Here is a 14285-nt window from a genome sequence, read left to right as displayed (position 1 = left end):
TGCACCTGCCCCTCGCGCGAGCCTGGCCAACTGTCACTTACTGGGGCATCTCTGCATGTTAAAGCTCTGAGATTTAAAAGTCCTAGTCTCTTTAAATTATGGTCTGTCTGTCACCTTTACATCAGAGGATCTGTCCATTCTAAATTTACTAAAGAAAGCTGAAACTCTTTTGAATTTGATCAATGCTGCCAAGTAAGAATTGAGTGAAAAATATTGTTTTTGTTCGTTTATTAATTATCATAATTTGTTTTTAGAAAACATTTGAAGTTTATATGTTTTTGGAGCTATAATTATCAAAAAATTATTAAATTAATCTATTGAACTTTTATTTTTAGATAATATTTTTTTTTATTTCATACTGCATATACTGTGCTTCAAAGAATACCGTGGTATTACCATACTACATTAAGCTAATTTAAGTTCCCTTACGAAGGGAACTCAACGATGCGTCCATCGACGCCATGGGAACGCCCCCAGCGTGACTGCGTCTGAAGCATCAATAGGCTTGTTCGACTTGAACCGGCGCTGCGCAGACCGATCGGTTGATGACATCAAAGTACCGCGAGAGCGATTCAAAAGCATAAGGAGCCGTCTGCTCTCTAATCGCTCTCGCGGTACTTTGATGTCATCAACCGATCGGTCTGCGCAGCGCCGGTTCAAGTCGAACAAGCCTTATGTCAACTAGTCCAATGGAAAGAATGAGCGTCACGGGCGGGTGACGTCATGACCAGGATATGATAAAAGCACATCCGGTGCAAACCGGCATTAGCTTCTGTTGCCTCAGCAAGCGATCTGTGTCAAACTGTCTGTTATATTTACTGTTGTCTGTCTGATATATATATATTTATGGAAACTAAACAATTGCACAACTCTGTGTTCTCCCTGCTCGCGCTATTTAACGAGTAGGGACACACACGAGCTTTGTGTGATGTGTTTGGGAGTAGAGCATGCGGTATCAGCCTCCGAGGGGGCTGATTGCCAACATTGTGAGAAGCTTTCGCTTCGCATGCTCCGCTCCCGCCTGTCACTTTTCGAGGAAAGTGGCCGGGCTCGCAATTCTCAGGGTGACAGGTCCCGCGTCTGCCGAGGCAGCGCGGAGAATGCATTCCTGTGGATCGCGAATAGGATCTCTTTACGGGGTTGGAGACGGGTCCGCGGATCTTATCTCCTCCCTTTCCACGAGGGATCCAGTGCTCTCTCGCCGGTCTCGGAAGCCCGCGCTGCGGTCTCTTCCGCCCGGGGAGAGAGAGAAATCAATGCTTCAGTGCTCTACCTCCGAGGAGGTAGATGTGCTGGGCATTGAAAGTGACACAATCATGGGGGAAGTGAATTTGCCATCTCTTTCCCCAGCGTATGAGAAATATATATAGCCTATATATATATATATATGATAGTTTATATATTATATATAAAATAAAGTGAATATATATAAAAAATATATATAAAAAATATTAAGCTGGTGGAAGTGTTTACTAAGGCTGTAGATAAATTAAATATTTATGGCCAGCAGAAATAAGGGGGCACTCGTCCTAAAAATAAAATAAATTAAACGAGTTTCCTTCCCTCTATTTTTCCACCTCCATCACGGGGCCTTCCATTTTTCCCGATCTGCACAGCGAGCTGTCTAGATCATGGAAAAAGCCTTTCTCCTCTTGTCTTTTAGCCCCCACATTCATGTATATTCAGATATTTGGGGGTTAAGAGGGTATGGCTATACCCCGGGTAGAACAGACGCTTGCGAGCTATCTGTCTCCCGGTTCAGTATCGTACCTGAAGGCGTCGGCTTCTCTCACTAAACCATTAAAGAAAACTATTTTTTAATCTAGTGGGAAAAGCATATATGGCAGTGGGTCTAGCATGGGCCTGCTTGCACACCATAGCAGTGCTACAAGCATATCAGGCTGACCTGCTGCGGTATTTGGACAGAAGTGAGGGAGTTTGGCCCGATGGGGTTTGAGAACTCCGTCGGGCCACAGATTTATCTCTCAGGGATGGCAGCCCTTGTGGTCACTGAGAGACACCTCTGGCTCAATTTGATGGGAATCATAGAGAAAGATACAAGATAATCTCTCCCTCGCTATGTCCAACCCCCTGGGGCTGCTGGGCGTGAGCAGCTCCAGCCGTCTAGTTTCTCATACACAACACAGCAGCCAAAGCCTTCAAAGCAGAAGCCGGATCCGAGGACCGTTCTTCACGCTGAGAAGGCTGCGGCTCAAAAGAAAAAAAAGGTCCTGATGTTCACGCATCAGGCCTGTGAGGACAGCCCCGACCGAAGTGGAGCGGTGTACACCTCATTTTACGGTGCCCGTTCCATTTCGGGGTCCTCACGAGACCCTTCTGCCAACCCTGCCACCCTCGGTGCTTCAGGACGCAGCGGTCTCCAGCGAGTCGCTGATGCTATGCTGCGGCACAGCATCGGTTTCGCGCCCTCTGAGGGGGGCCTTAGAGCGGCCAGTTCAGGTAGTTCCTGCCATTATGTTTCAGGCTCCGGAATTGGCTGTCTCGATAACACCAGAGACCAGCCTCGAGAGGCTGGTTCCCTTAGTAAATTTTCTGGCAGCGTGGAAGCTTCTGCCGAATATTTCTCATTGGGTCCTGCAGATTGTAGAGAAAGGATACAGAATCCAGTTTGGTTCTCGTCCTCCTCGTTACAACGGGGTGCTGCCCACAGTGGTGCATCCCGAGCAGGCTCTGGTAATGGAGCAAGAGGTAAAGGCCCTGTTAGCAAAGGAAGCTATAGAGCAGGTGTACTCACCCGACATTGCGTCGGGTCTTTACAGTCGTTATCTCATTGTTCCAAAAAAGGATGGAGAGCTGCGTCACATACTAGATCTTCGTCTGTTGGAGTGTTTGGTGCTGGAACTCAATTCCAAAATGCTGACACTCAAACAGATCGTGACTCAAATCAGATCCGAGGACTGGTTTTTCACGATAGATCTAAAAGACGCATACTTCCATATCTCCATCCTCCCTCAGCACAGGAGGTTCCTGAGGTTTTCTTTGGGGCAAAGAACACCAGTATCAGGCACTTCCTTTCGGTCTAGCTCTATCACCCCGCACATTCACGAAGCGTGTAGACGCAGCTCTGGCCCCGCCAGGCTGCAGTGTATATGCATTCTGAATTGCATAGATGACTGGCTGATTCTAGCGGAATCAGAACAGTTAGCGGTTCGGCACCGAGGTGTCGTTCTCGCTCCTATGCAGATGTTGGGGTTGAGGCTCAATGCCAAGAAGAGTGTGCTTTCTCCAGTACAGAGAACCACTTTCCTTGGTGTGGTATGGGATTCAGTGACGATGCGGGCCACTCTGTCGCCTGTTCGTGTAGCTGCTATCCTAACAGCCACAAAAGAGCTGAGGCTAGGCCAGTCACGCACTGTAAAACAGTTAGAGAGACTGTTGGGTCTTGTGACAGCAGCGTCCAACGGGATAACTTTTGGCCTGCTGTACATGAGACCTTTACAGTGGTGGCTCAGGACCAGAGGGTTCTCCCCGAGGGGAAACCCACTTCGTATGATCAAGATCACGCGGCGGTGTCTCCGCACCTTGGTTATATGGAGGAAACACTGGTTCTTAACCCAGGGTCCGGTGTTGGGAGCTCTTTGCCATCGAGTTGTGATCTCGACAGATGCTTCCCTCACCGGCTGGGGAGCGGTATTGGAAGGCCGCTCAGCTCAGGGCTTGTGGAGGAGTCATCATCTCTCTTGGCACATGAATTGCCTAGAGATGATGGTCGTCTTCAATGCGTTGAGACATCTCCTCCCAGACCTGAGGGGCCATCATGTGTTGTTCTGGAACAGTGACTGTTAGGCCTCAGGGCAGCAGCGTCCAATGTGATACCCTTTGACCTGCTGTACGTGAGACCTTTACAGAGGTGGCTCAGGACCAGAGGGTTCTCCCTGAGGGGAAACCCACTCCTTACGATCAAGATCACGCGGCAGTATCCCCGCGCCTTGGTTATATGGAGGAAACTCTGGTTCTTGACCCACAGACAACACGTTGGTGGCCTCTTATTTTGGTCCCTCAAGAAATTACGCTGTCTGAGGGCAGTGTATATTCCAGGGGGGGCCAGAATATTGGAGCAGACACCCTGTCGAGGCAGGGGCTGAGGCCAGGGGACTCCACCCCGAGGCGGTGGAGCAAATATGGGAGTTTTACGGCCAGGCAGAAGTGGATTTGTTCTCGTCTCAGCATACGACGCACTGTCCACTCTGGTTATCCCTCACTCAACCAGTCCCCTCGGGGCTGGATGCTATGGTGCAGACGTGGCCGAGGCTACGTCTGTACGCATTTCCCTCCGTTGCTCTGCTCCCAGGAGTTCTGGAGTGAATCCGCCAGGATGGAATAAGCCTATTTAGTAGCACCAGCCTGGCCGAGCTGAATTTGGTTTGCGGACCTAATTTTTCTCCTCGACGGACCTCCCTTGGAGGTCCTGATCAGGAGAGACCTTCTGTCTCAGGCAGGGGATGCAATATTGCACCCCCGGCAGGGGATTTGGGAACTGTGGGTTTGGCCTCTGAGGGGGCCCAACTCATAGAGAGTGGTCTCTCAACCGAGGTTGTTTAGACCATTCTAAGCTCCAGAGCTCCCGCTACGAGGAAACTATATTCACTATTTCGAGAGTTTTTCACTTCTTGGTGTTACCAGCGTCAGTGGGATCCGGTTAACTGTTCAGTAAACACAGTATTCGAGTTTCTGCAAGAACGCTTTGTATCAGGTCTATGTCCTTCCACGCTTAAGGTATAATATGTGTGGCGGCCATTGCGGCTTTCCACGCCCTGGTGGGTAGTACATTTTTGGGTCGAGACCCCCTGATCACTCGTTTCCTTCGTGGCACTTTGAGGCTGAGGCATGCAACTTGCACTAAGGTGCTGGCTTGGGACCTTGCAATAGTTCTAGAAGGCCTATCTGGGGCTCCCTTCGAGCCCTTAGATTTGGTCTCAGAGAAGTTCCTTTCTTTTAAGACTATTTTCTGCTAGCTATTTCGTCCCTATAAGAGTCAGACCTTCAGGCCCTTTCGGTCCCCACCTGCCTTGAGTGCACCGGGATGGCCAAGGCAATCTTACCCGAAACATGGATATGTTCCAAAGGTGCCTACCATTATTCCGAGGCCTATTGTGCTGCAGGTTTCTGTCCTCCCCCATTTTTCGGACCAGGAAAAGCTGAACCTCTTGTGCCAGTGCGAGCACTGGACACTTATGTTCATCGGACTTCTCTGTCGAGAAAATCCAACCTATTGAGCATATAGATAGTCGAGACTATTCTTCTTGCTTGTGAGTCTTCTGGCCAACCATTTGGTGGTCAGGGCTCATTCCACTAGGAGTATGGCTTCTAAGCGTATTATCTGGAGTTCTCTCCAAGACGTTTGTGATGCGGCGGGCTGGTCCTCACCGCTCACATTCATGAGGTTTTACAGCTTGGACCTGGATGCTGCCCCAGGTTCTCAGGTGCTTAGTGCTTAGTTACAACAGACTGACACTCAGGTACTTGGAATTCTGGCGCTTTGGGTATTCTCGTTCCCATGGCGTCGATGGACGCATCGTTGAGTTCCCTTCGTAAGGGAACGTCTCAGGTTACTATTGTAACCATAGTTCCCTGAGAACAGGGAACGAGACGATGCGTCACCCTGCCATACTTCCTGCATCCCTGTGATCGGCTTGCTTCGGCAATTTTCGAAGCTAATGCCGGTTTGCACCGGATGTGCTTTTATCATATCCTGGTCATGACGTCACCCGCCCGTGACGCTCATTCTTTCCATTGGACTAGTTGACATAGATGCTTCAGACGCAGTCACGCTGGGGGCGTTCCCATGGCGTCGATGGACGCATCGTCTCGTTCCCTGTTCTCAGGGAACTATGGTTACAATAGTAACCTGAGACGTTTTCATTTGGCAAGTAGTAATGTAATTGAGCAATGTTTAATTAAAATATGGTTTTATAAATGGTACATTGACATGAAAAGTCTACATGAAGAATAGACACAGTTGTATCTTTATATGTAATACAGCAGTAAATCATCATTTCAGTAAGCTTTGTTTACGTTATGCAATATCAATTTTGTATATGCAGCCTAATATTCCAGAGCAAAGGCCCCAGTTGGACAGTTATAGAGGATTTTGTTGAAAAACAAAAACACTAGAGTGGCCCAAAATAGTATTTGGTCACTTAAGCCACACTTAAAATGTATTCATTTTATTGCATTAGATAATACAAAATCAAATCAAGTGGCGTCTGCAAACAAATGCTGCTAGAGATTTTCTTAGAAATAACGTAACTTTTCTGAGACATTTTTGCAATGACTTTTAGTCAACTAGTGTCAAGGTAATTTTTTTTGTAAATGTGTGAAGTCAGTCCTTTTCAAGTTCACACAGGTGACGTTTTACTATGTAGATGTTTCAAATCCACTGTTTAAAAAAAATGTTGGTCTTAAAGAGGCCATATTATGCCCCTTTACAAAGCTTTGATTTCGTTTTTTGGGGTCTACTAGAATAGGTTTTCATGCTTGATTGTTCAAAAACATTATTTTGCACATTATTTTATATTGTAGCAGCACCTCTCTTCCCATAAAGCTTAATATATCTTCTTTAAATTTATATTTATGTTTATTCATTTAGCAAATGCTTTTATCTAATGGGACTTAAATAATTTAATGGGAACATAAGCTGAAAACTTAAAATAACAAGCAATTTATACATTTTTATCATATAATTCTCATATAATGTAGGCCTATTAAAATGTCATCAGTTTTAAAGAAAATATCTCTGGTTTTCAATGTGCTTGTACTATCTTTCTTTCAAATGTATCACTTGCTTTGATTCTTTGTCTAATACAATGATATTAATACATTTTAAGCCTGCCTTTAGTGCTGAAATATGTTTTGGGGGCACTGTAGGTGTTTTGTTGAGGTGTTGCTTCAAATAGCATGTTTGCCTTGAAGAGCTCCTCCACCTGTTTTGGTGAAGGGGGTTTGTGTATGTTCATTGTGCCTCCCATTGATTTGTCTGGAGGCTCCTTACAGAACACATAGAAATGAGGGCATACTCCTTGTTGTTTAGGGCACATGTTGACCTCCTGCCCTCCCTGATCTGGCTGCTCCATCTTAGCCCTAGATTTAAAGAAATAGTTCATGCAAAAATGAATTTTCTGTGATTATGTAGTCTTTTGAAAACCTTACATCCATGGATATTTACAACATGTCCAAACACTGAATGTTTAGCATTAGATTTTCTATGTTTATTCCCTACTGACATGAATTTAATCTCTGTCTATATCCTCTCTCTCTCTTTCTCTTTTTCTCTGTCAGTTCGTTGGCCATGTCTAAGGTTGCAGGAAAGAAGCTGCACTGGCGCTCCAAAGTGCAGGAGACTTTCATACCGCTGGTTGGCGGCTCTGGAGAGTTGGGAATTGCCATCGGAGGCGGGGCCGATTATGGAGAGTTCCCATTCGTCACGGCTGCACCAGGGGGAGGGATCACAGTTGGCGATATCATCATAGAAATCGGGGGAACTCCTGTTTTGGGCCTGACTTTAGGAGATGTGCGTGGGCTCCTAAACTCCTGCCCCCATCCGATCCGCATCAAATCAGTGTCTCCAGGTAATGTTAGAACTTTGCATTCTCACATAACTGGTTTGAACATGGCTTTTTGGTCTCTAAATGTTTTTTTTTTCTCCAATAGGGTTTCTTATCATTGTTAATGCAAGCATCACTACTGCTACAGCTCACACTTTGGGTTATTGACACTTACAACCTCTCAGAACAACATAGCAATACCCTAGCAACCACTTAGTACACCTTAGCAACTGCATAGCAACACCCTGGCAACCACCCAGAACACCCTAATAGTTTGTATTTTTCTCCCCGCAGTCTCTCATTTACAAATGCACTACCATTCAACTGAACGAATAATTTTATTCTCCAAGGACACATTAAATTGATCCAAAGTGACAATCCAAAGATGTTTATAATGTTACAAAACATTTCTATTTAAAATAAAGTGCTGTTGTTTTGAACTTTAATAAACAAAAATATTAAAAAGCGCAGCTGTTTTCAACATTAATAATAATTCAACACAGTAATACAAATGTTTCTTGTGAAGCTAATCAGCATATAGAGAGCCGAAGTCCCTCTCCTTCCAGTGGACCACCATGGGACTTTATTTCAGAAGAATATTGTATGGTAGTCAATGGCAAGAGACAACAAATATTTGAATCTTGTTTGAATTGTGCCCTGAATTGCACATAATGATGTTTGTCAATTTAAAAGATACATTTTAAAGTCAAGAAAGTCGCAGTTTGATGTAAAACTGTTGAGGTATAAGACTGTGAAAATACGTAATTACAAAGACTACAAACCCAAAAGGCGCGCATGTGACGTCATACCTTTTCTCTCAATAAATGAAACTAACTTTACTGAAGCTAACGTCTGTCATTGTTTCTATAGTCTAACTTTATAATCGTAACGTTACGCTGTCATGCCTGTGTGTTTTGTACCAGACTGCCACACATACGAGCTTAGTTCATTGATGTAGATGTAGTTCATGGAGCGATTTTCACATAAAACTAAATGTTACTCTTCTGTTTTATGACAAACTGACTTTTTTGACTTTCATAATTATCATTTAAATTGACAAACATCATATGTGTAATTCAGGGCACAGTTCAGACGGAAAAAAAGATAAGTTGTCTCTCGCCATTGACTACCATACATATTTTTTTCCGAAATAAGGTCCCATGAGCCGGAAGCAGAGGAGGGACTTAAGCTCTCTATTTGAATGATTTCTGAAGGATCATGTGACACTGAAGACTGGAGTAATGATGCTGAAAATTCAGATTTGCCATCACAGGAATAAATTAAATTTTTATAATATAAAAAAACAAACAATTGTAATTGTACTTTTACTTTATTTTGACAGTTATTTTAGTATAATTTATATACTATTAGAATATTTATGAATACTTTGAATTAACTTTTATTTTTATATTTTCAGTTTTCAGTTTAATTTTAGTTTAAGATTTAGTAATCCTATGTGCTTTTGTCATTTTTATTATTTGTTTTTAAATAAAGCTTTAATATTTATTTCAGTTTTAACTTTAGATATTTTAGTACTGTTTTAATTCAGCTTTATTTCAGTTAACAGAAATTCAACAGCATATGAGATTACTTTCAAAAACATTAAAAAATCTTACTGATATAAGTTATAAACAATATTGTAAATTGATCTATTTCAAGGAAAATGTATGAGTATTCATGAAGTTTTGAGCATCAACTATTCTTAATGTCACAAAATCATGACATACTCCGACAGTGAAAAAAAATGGTTTTCTGAGGCAGAGCAAAATCCATCTTTGTCAACTCTTTATATAGAGTTTGTTCCCTAGTTGCAGGATGGTGGTATTTATGCCACATGGGCCGTATGTCACCCTTAGGGGGCGCTGAAATTTATCTCGCAATGTCATGGCATGGGTGATTTTTTTTTTTTTTTTCAAACTATATGTCACACCATGACTTCCTCCATCCTCTATTAGTTGATCAAACCGAGTCTGCTGCCCTAACCCCCCCCCCCCCCCCTTCTGCTGTTCTCACACCTCTAACACCTCCAACTACCAACTACAGCGTATTCAATTGACCTTTGTCAGTAAGGTTATAATTCACTGTTGCATGTTGCATTAGCTGATGAGAATATCTCATAGTCCTAGAAATGCAGAATTATGCGTCCTGTTCTGTTATTAATATCGTCTTCTGATCTGCCTGTGTATCCTATATAAATACAGTAGCCACAGAGAAGAGGAGCTTTGTGCTAATTCTGGCACTTCTATTTAAAAAAAAAAGATCAATATATCCCTGCTGAAATACATCCAAGTCTTTATAAAAGCAGCTCTGTCTTCCAAACAGTGGAATTGATCATGGTGAACTCCTTAGGACTCTTTTTTTTTCATTTAGACTTGTTTCATTTCCATTTTTTTATGTTGATGTTGCACTTTTGCAATTTAATGAATTTCTACAGGATGATCAATTATACTAAATTTTATGCCACCATGATGTGTGTTGTGTTCTGGTTGGTTGCCAGATCATTGCTATATGGACGCTGAGGTGTTCTCAGTGGTGTTTAATGCTTTGCTATGTGGTTACTAGGACGTTCAGGATAGTTACCATATTGATTGCTATGCTTTTTCTGAGGTGTTCTGATTGGTCTTTCTGTTTAGTGTTGCTGTGTAGTTGCTGGCTATCCTGGAATGGTACTGGGATGTTCTGGAAAGTAGTCAAATCATTGTTATGTGGTCACTGATTGCAGTTTAGAGCGTTGCTATGTGCTTGCTTGGGCGTTGCTAGGTGGTTAATATGGTACTCTGGGTGGTTGCTCTGTGGTTGTTTACTGGCCAGTCAAAAGAGCTCCCTCCTTTAATGTAAATCCATGGGATTTATTCTCTTGTTCTTAACACTCAGAAAAGTAACGAGTCACATGATTTGTGGCATCTTTCATGTTCTTAGCATAAACAATGTGGCACATGCTGAAGTTTAATACTTTTTGCAGATCCCTAACTCTTACTAATGCAATCAACACTGATCTGGGCTGCGTTTCCTAAAAGCATCGTGAGCGAAGTTGATCGTAGAGAAAGTTGGTGGCAATGGTCTTCGCGATGCTTTTGGGAAACGCAGCCCTGGCTGAATTAGATAAATAAAGTTCAGGGAGAACAGCCGACCAGCATTAGTGTCCTTCCAGAATGTCATAGCGGTCATTTCATACAGTATACGCTGCGTGTGTGTGCGCTCATGTGGTTGCAGGGCTTATGTTCCTTTATGAGAACTGTGGGCTGTGTTTTATTACTAGGAGAGGTTGGGTGGGGGTGGGTCTGTCATTTTGATGGGTTCTAGAGGCACTCTGTTCATCTATAACAGCCAAGTGGCCTGTCATCAGAGACCATAAACCACAGCAGATGAAATAAAGAGATCAGCCATGTTGAGTGGAGCATTGGGCAACCGTGCCAAGACTGCGTGTGTGACATTTTTCACTTTAATCCAAGGCTGTGTGTGTGTTTGTGGGAGAACGTCTCTGTACGGCACACACTTTTCATTATAACCCGAATGTGTTTCTACATAGCGTGATACACCATTATACTGACCATAAAAATGTGTATTCATTGTACTCTTCAGTAGCATTTGCTTCCAGTTCTGGCCGAACGGTAGAACAACCCTGGCTTCATTTGATTGATTAGAAACACCTCTAATATCTAAAGGTTAATCAATACTGCCTCCAGGGAATAGGCAGAATGTATCTGTGTGTGTTTATTTTCGCAAGCTCTTCAGTTTTTTTGAATTGCAGATTTTGAGGTGGGTAAGCACATTGCCTCGTTTGTAAATGTTAATTTATGGGATATTCTTACTGTGTGTTAAAAGAATGACAATGTCTCTGTTTGTTTGTTTGCTTGTCCGTCTTTCCCTTTCTAATTCCTCATCTGTCCTGCTTTTAGGCTCAACTCTATGCAAGGATCTAAGGTTATACCTGAGCAAATGTTTCACGCCGGGTTCCATGGACAGTCAACTCCAGCAGGTGATCCGAGAAAACCTCTACTTGAGAGCCGTGCCCTGTGAGTACCCCAAAAAAGATTGTTCAGAAGTTACTCTTTTAGAGATTAAAATACCTATATTCCATCTAACAGGGAACGTTCAAGGGAAAAAAAACAAATGTTTTTCCAGAAACATAGACTGTTCGTTCAAAGTTATCTGGTCTTTAATGATGTTCTCAAAATGTTAGTACAAAACATTATCTTTACATAATTCATGGAACATTTTCTTTTTGTTGGATGTTCGTCTATGTTTTTAACGCTCAGAAATAACATTTTCATTACTTAATAATAATGTTAGACAACTGTTTTAGAACATGTTTTGTTAGCTAGGATGGAGGAGGATTTATTTCTGTCTATATCCAATTGTCACTAGTGCCACAAACAGAATAAAAAGTTGCTGATTTCCAGACAGGTTTCCCAAACACCCCCCCACTTCTGTCATTGGTCAGACAAACAAATAGCTCCACCCCTAACTCACATTATTGGTTGAGCTGTTGCCAAATCTAAGTGCTCAAACAAACAGAGAAATGTTTTGATAGTGCCTATAGGTTTCCACTTCTCAGCCTTTTCTTTTAAAGGGTTAGTTCACCCAAAAATGAAAATTAAGTCATTAATTACTCACCCCCATGCTGTACCAACCCCGTAAGACCTTCGTTCATCTTCGGAACACAAATGAAGATATTTTTGATTAAATCTGAGAGGTGGATCACTGCTACATAGGCTGCCAGAGGGAATGAAACTTGACGGCCCAGAAAGTCATTAAAGAACATGTTTAAATATTCCATGTGCCTACAGTGGCTCAACTATAAGTTTATCAAGCGACGAGAATACTTTTTTTCCGAAAAAACCCCCCATAAATAACGACTTTATTCGACTATTCCTTTTCTTCCTTGTGGGTCTGAGACGAGAGTTCAAGAGATTTCCACGACGCATGCGCGAGAACTGAGAAGAGGACGTTCTTCTTCTAATACTTCTTGTTCAGTTCTCGCGCATGCGTCGTGGAAATCTCTTGAACTCTCGTCTCAGGCCTATGTAGCAGTGATCCACCTCTCAGATTTAATCAAAAATATCTTAATTTGTGTTCCGAAGATGAACAAAGGTCTTACGGGGTTGGTACAGCATGGGGGTGAGTAATTAATAGGGATGGGAATCGAAAACCGGTTCCACTCGAGAACCGGTTCTAAATTTTACGATCCATCGATATTGTATGCCCTCGACGTTAACGAGTCCTCTTATCGATGCTCCTGCTCTGAGTCAGCCATAGTATGTACAGACCGTGAACTCACAACTGTCCCTTTTGTCCTTTATCAAGCACCATAGCACCGCGTCCAAAGATAATCTTTGTCCTGCAAAGTCTTATTTGATCAGTGAGTAAAATTGTCTCTCTCTGGTAATGTAGATGAACCGCTGCGCTTGGGACAGGGCGCATGTTAAACTGATCGAGCAGAGAGAGAGAGAGAGAGAGAGAGCCCCGGTCGCGCGCACGCACTCTCTCTCTTCGGAGCAAGGCGAAAGTAGGCTTCACCGTCTCAAAACTAAGCGCTGTCTTCCTCTCTCCCTCGCACATATTAATCAAAATAAACGACACGATGGTAAGGTAGGGAGACTAAAGTTTTATGTGGAGCATTCGGAGATTTGTTTTTCCTGAATTGCCGCTGGGTGTGAATTGTGCTAAAATACGTTGCCTTATCTTCTCTGAAAAGTCTTCCGCACATTCAGCTGACATAATCACACTTCAAATAAACGAAAAAAACGATCCAGTGATGAAATGTTTTCTGTGATGACACACATCTTGTGGGATGTCCCAACTGGCGGGATAATCACACAACGCGCACACGTCCGATAATGACACGTCCAATTCGCGAACTAATGACTCATTTGAACCGATTCGTTTTAATGAATGGTTAAAACAACTGATCTTTCCAACACTGAACTCACGGGACGTTTAATCGGTGTATAACTAATCGGTAACACTTTACAATAAGGTTCCATTTATTACAGAAATTACATAAAAAGTACAGTTTGCTTAGTCAAGTGTAAGCATTAAAACGACTTGTTTTCCCCCCCGAAAAAGACTACTTTTTCCCACACAGTGCTATCAGGAATCGATAAGAGAATCGTTAAAGAATCGGATCGATAAGCAGAATCGTTAGTGGCATTGATATTGATAAAATCTTATCAATTCCCATCCCTAATAATGACTTAATTTTCATTTTTGGGTGAACTAACCCTTTAAAAGCCCTTAGGACAAATAAAATTAGAAACAAATGATACATTATTATTATTATATCACTATTTAGAAACTATTTATACACAGTAGAATATACGATAAAATTCATGTGGATAGCCTAACTCAAATCATTTTGTTTTAGAAGGATTGAGGGATTTTAGAAGGATTTGAAGATTTGTTTGAGTGCATATTGAAATCTTTTTGTTTTATTTCTAATCTTTTTTTTATTTTGTGTACATTTTATGATCTCTTTTTCCATCTTCTCCATTTCATTTCATTGCTCTCAGAGATTTTATGTGCAATTTTTCATGGTTAAACACACATGCACATACGTTTAAACAACTTAATAAACTACTAGAAAATGAGCTTGTTGTTTCATGCAACAGCACTTAACATCTTGCACGCAGGCTGATCGAGCTCAAGGTACTGCAGTTTTTCTGATGAAGTGTTAATTGGCGTGTGATCCATTTAATAGTAAGCAGGTGTTGACAGCTC

At 42.4% G+C, this 14285-nt stretch overlaps 1 protein-coding gene across 8 annotated transcripts in view; it reads left to right on the top strand.

The window, feature by feature from the left end:
* Nucleotides 1–14285, top strand: part of magixb (MAGI family member, X-linked b) — a 102061-nt gene that overhangs the window by 19419 nt on the left and 68357 nt on the right. For all 8 annotated transcript variants that reach the window (XM_077224353.1, XM_077224352.1, XM_077224351.1 and 5 more), the window contains exons 2-3: nucleotides 7300–7589; nucleotides 11465–11581. In XM_077224353.1, the coding sequence (XP_077080468.1) occupies nucleotides 7310–7589; nucleotides 11465–11581 (397 nt within the window). In that variant the 5' untranslated portion in view covers nucleotides 7300–7309. The remainder of the gene's footprint in view (nucleotides 1–7299; nucleotides 7590–11464; nucleotides 11582–14285) is intronic.

Source organism: Siphateles boraxobius, unplaced genomic scaffold (genome assembly GCF_051911475.1).
Source record: "Siphateles boraxobius isolate OS27281-9 unplaced genomic scaffold, OSU_SipBor_1 9, whole genome shotgun sequence".
Taxonomy (NCBI): Eukaryota; Metazoa; Chordata; class Actinopteri; order Cypriniformes; family Leuciscidae; genus Siphateles; species Siphateles boraxobius.
The sequence above is the reverse complement of the archived record's forward strand: the minus strand, read 5'-3'. Positions and strand labels throughout refer to the sequence as shown.